We start from the raw sequence: 2,868 nt of genomic DNA, 5'->3' as shown, positions 1-2,868 counted from the left end.
TTATAATTATTATTTATTTATTTATTAATGCAAGCTTATCTATTATTTATTCCCCCGTTTTTTTGTGTTTTTTTGTTTGTTTTTTTTCTCAAGGCCTGACTAAGCGCGTTGGGTTACGCTGCTGGTCAGGCATCTGCTTGGCTTGGCAGATGTGGTGTAGCGTATATGGTTTTGTCCGAACGCTGTGACGCCTCCTTGAACTACTGAAACTGAAACTGAAACTGGGTCGAACCCGCCGAAGTTTGTCTGGGCCGTGTGTCAGGTTTTTTTTGTTCTCGTTGTTGTTGTTTTTTTTCTTTTAAGAGGGAAACTTCCTGAAGCCGCCAAAGACTAAGGCTTGAACATGCGCACCTGTTCTGGTGTTGGGGTGCTTTGTCTTCTCCTTGAGTGTGTGTGTGTGTGGAAAATTGCTTTTGATTACGTTTAGGAGAATCGGTAGTTTTGTGTGCGACTTCTGTTCGTTTCTTCTCTTTTCTTTTGTAGTTATGGTATACGGTTGTTTTTGTTTATTTTGCATGTATAGGCTGTGTGTGGTTGCGTGAGTGGGATAGACAGAGCGGAAGAGAATAAATTTTGTGTGGACGAAAAATATCTGTATTCTGTGTTTGTGTTGTCGGGTGAACTGGGTTGGGTGTTAGGTTTTAAAACAGTTCTCGACCTCTTCCCTAGGGGGGTCGTGACAATGGTGGAGATGCGGGGTACCAAATTCTAGGGAATGTAATTCGGGTTGGTGGGTAGGGTGTGATCGTCTTGTTCGTCTACGTTTTATGTTGCAGGCATTTCGTTTTGGTTAGCTTTTGTGGAGGTGATTAAGTTTGTTAGATTGTTAGGTTCTTACTGTTGGACGGTTGTGAGTGAAGTGGGGACCTGGAGTTAGTGACTTAGAGACTTAATCTTAATTCAAGTTTTGTGTAGTTGTTGCATATTGTGAATTAAGAAAACATGCCTGTAACACGAAAAACTTCAGCGGCCTCTACTCCTAGTTCGGGGTCACGGGGGGTCAGGGCAGAAGGCAGCCCACCTTCTCTGAGTGCTGAAAAAAAGACTGAATTGTCCGGATGGATTCAGGGCCACCTGAAGGAGGCTAATCCTGAAGGTGCTTTCGATGAAGGCTTGAAGAGTGAGTCTGAGTCCGTTCCTTCTCAGGACATGTACTCAAAGTTCAAAGTGTTGGGCACTGACTTAGGTTTGTCTGGAGAGGCGTTGGCCCGGTTTGTGGTTGATGCGGTAGCCAGGGAGGAAGAGCGTCAGGCTAGGGAGGAAGAGCGTCAGGCTAGGGATGAGGAGAGAAAGTACAGACAATGGAAAGATAGGAAAGAAGAAGAGTATAGGAAGAAAAAAGATGAGGAGGAAAGACGTAGATTCGAGAGGAAAATGGAACTGCGCCAGGAAGAGCTAGAAGCTCACACGGCTCATCAGTTTCCGCTTGTGCCGTATGATGGGAAAGACGATTTCGACAGCTTCCTTAACCACTTTGAGAGAGTGGCGGGATTAAATAAGTGGAAGCGTAGCTCCTGGACAGCCCGCCTGGTGGCCCTTTTGCAGGGTCGGGCGAGAGATGCCTGCCTACGGTTACAACCAGAACAACTACACGATTATGTCATCTTAAAAGCAGCTCTGCTTCACGAATTCCGTCTGGATGCAGATTCCTACCGCAAACGGTTCCGTTCAATGCGGAAATTAGCGGAAGAGACGTTTGATCAGTTTCTGGGCAGGCTGAAGGTTTGTTTCTCCCGGTGGTGTGTGGCCGCTGGACGGGATGAATCGAAGGCAGATGACATTAAAGATCTGGTCCTTCAGGAGCAGTTCTTGACCACACTCAATCCCGATCTCGTCACTGAAGTTCGGCGTGAGGAACCCAACAGAGTCGAGGACGTTGCCCATATCACTACTAAAATTGTCAATGCTCGGAGAGCAGGTCGCATGGCGGAAGCTGAATTTCGAGTTTCCAAAAAAGGTAGTAGGGTTTCCGACTGCAGTTTCAATCTGGGCGCAGAGAGAAAAGGACCTCCACATGGGTCAGGGGATTCAGCTCCAAACAACGCAAAGGGAAGAGACTTTACAAGAATACCTGCCTGCTTCAACTGCGGGAAGCCAGGTCACTTGGCCAAAGAGTGCCGGCAACCCAAGAGGGTCTCACTCATTGCTCATGTCTCACCTGTGCAGGGTGTTAATGCAAAAACCCCGACGCTTTGCACGTCTTGTGCTTCCAAGCAGTACTCGCCTCGCTGCGAGGTTTCTGTCAATGGCCACACAGTGCAAGCTTTACGCGACACGGGAGCCCAGTTGATTGTTGTAGCCAGGCGACTCGTAAGACCCGACAGTTTTACCGGGGCCACAGTTCGTGTGGTGTTGGCAGAGTCGAGGTGCTCCTCAGTTCTGCCCATCGCCAGGGTGGACTTTCAGTCCCCATTCATACAGGGTGTTTTGGACGTGGCTGTCATGGAGTCTCCTGTTGAGGAGGTTCTCATTGGGAATTGTGCTTGGAGAGGGGACGGCTCTTCAATAGTCGTGCCCGTCTATGCTGATCCCAGCCTTGTGGGCGCCGTTCAAACTAGAGCCCAGGCTGCAGCAAATGCCAAACCCTTGCCTACCCTGCCCGTCAAGGATATTCAGATCCATGTGTCACGGGAAGACTTACAGCACCAGCAAAGTGGCGTGTGATGCCATTTGGGCTGAAAACAGCGGGTGCAGTGTTTTCCCGCATGATGAGGAAGTTGATTCTACCTCTGGGCCTGCCAGAGGTGGACAACTTCATGGATGACATGATCATCGCCTCTGTCGACGAGGCCAGTCACTTGCCACTCCTGCGTGCAGTGTTTCATCGCCTGCGTGAGTGCAGCCTCACTGCTCGGCCAGCCAAGTGCT

At 49.1% G+C, this 2,868-nt stretch overlaps 1 protein-coding gene across 1 annotated transcript; it reads left to right on the top strand.

The window, feature by feature from the left end:
* Positions 1-1,374: 1,374 nt before the first annotated feature.
* On the top strand, positions 1,375-2,664 carry LOC143285017 (uncharacterized). The gene has a single exon (XM_076592188.1). It carries the CDS (start codon positions 1,375-1,377, stop codon positions 2,662-2,664), a length of 1,290 nt encoding a protein of 429 aa, XP_076448303.1.
* Positions 2,665-2,868: the final 204 nt, after the last annotated feature.

Source organism: Babylonia areolata, chromosome 8 (assembly GCF_041734735.1).
Source record: "Babylonia areolata isolate BAREFJ2019XMU chromosome 8, ASM4173473v1, whole genome shotgun sequence".
In the NCBI taxonomy this organism is placed as follows: Eukaryota; Metazoa; Mollusca; class Gastropoda; order Neogastropoda; family Buccinidae; genus Babylonia; species Babylonia areolata.
This window is presented reverse-complemented; position numbering and strand designations above follow the sequence as displayed.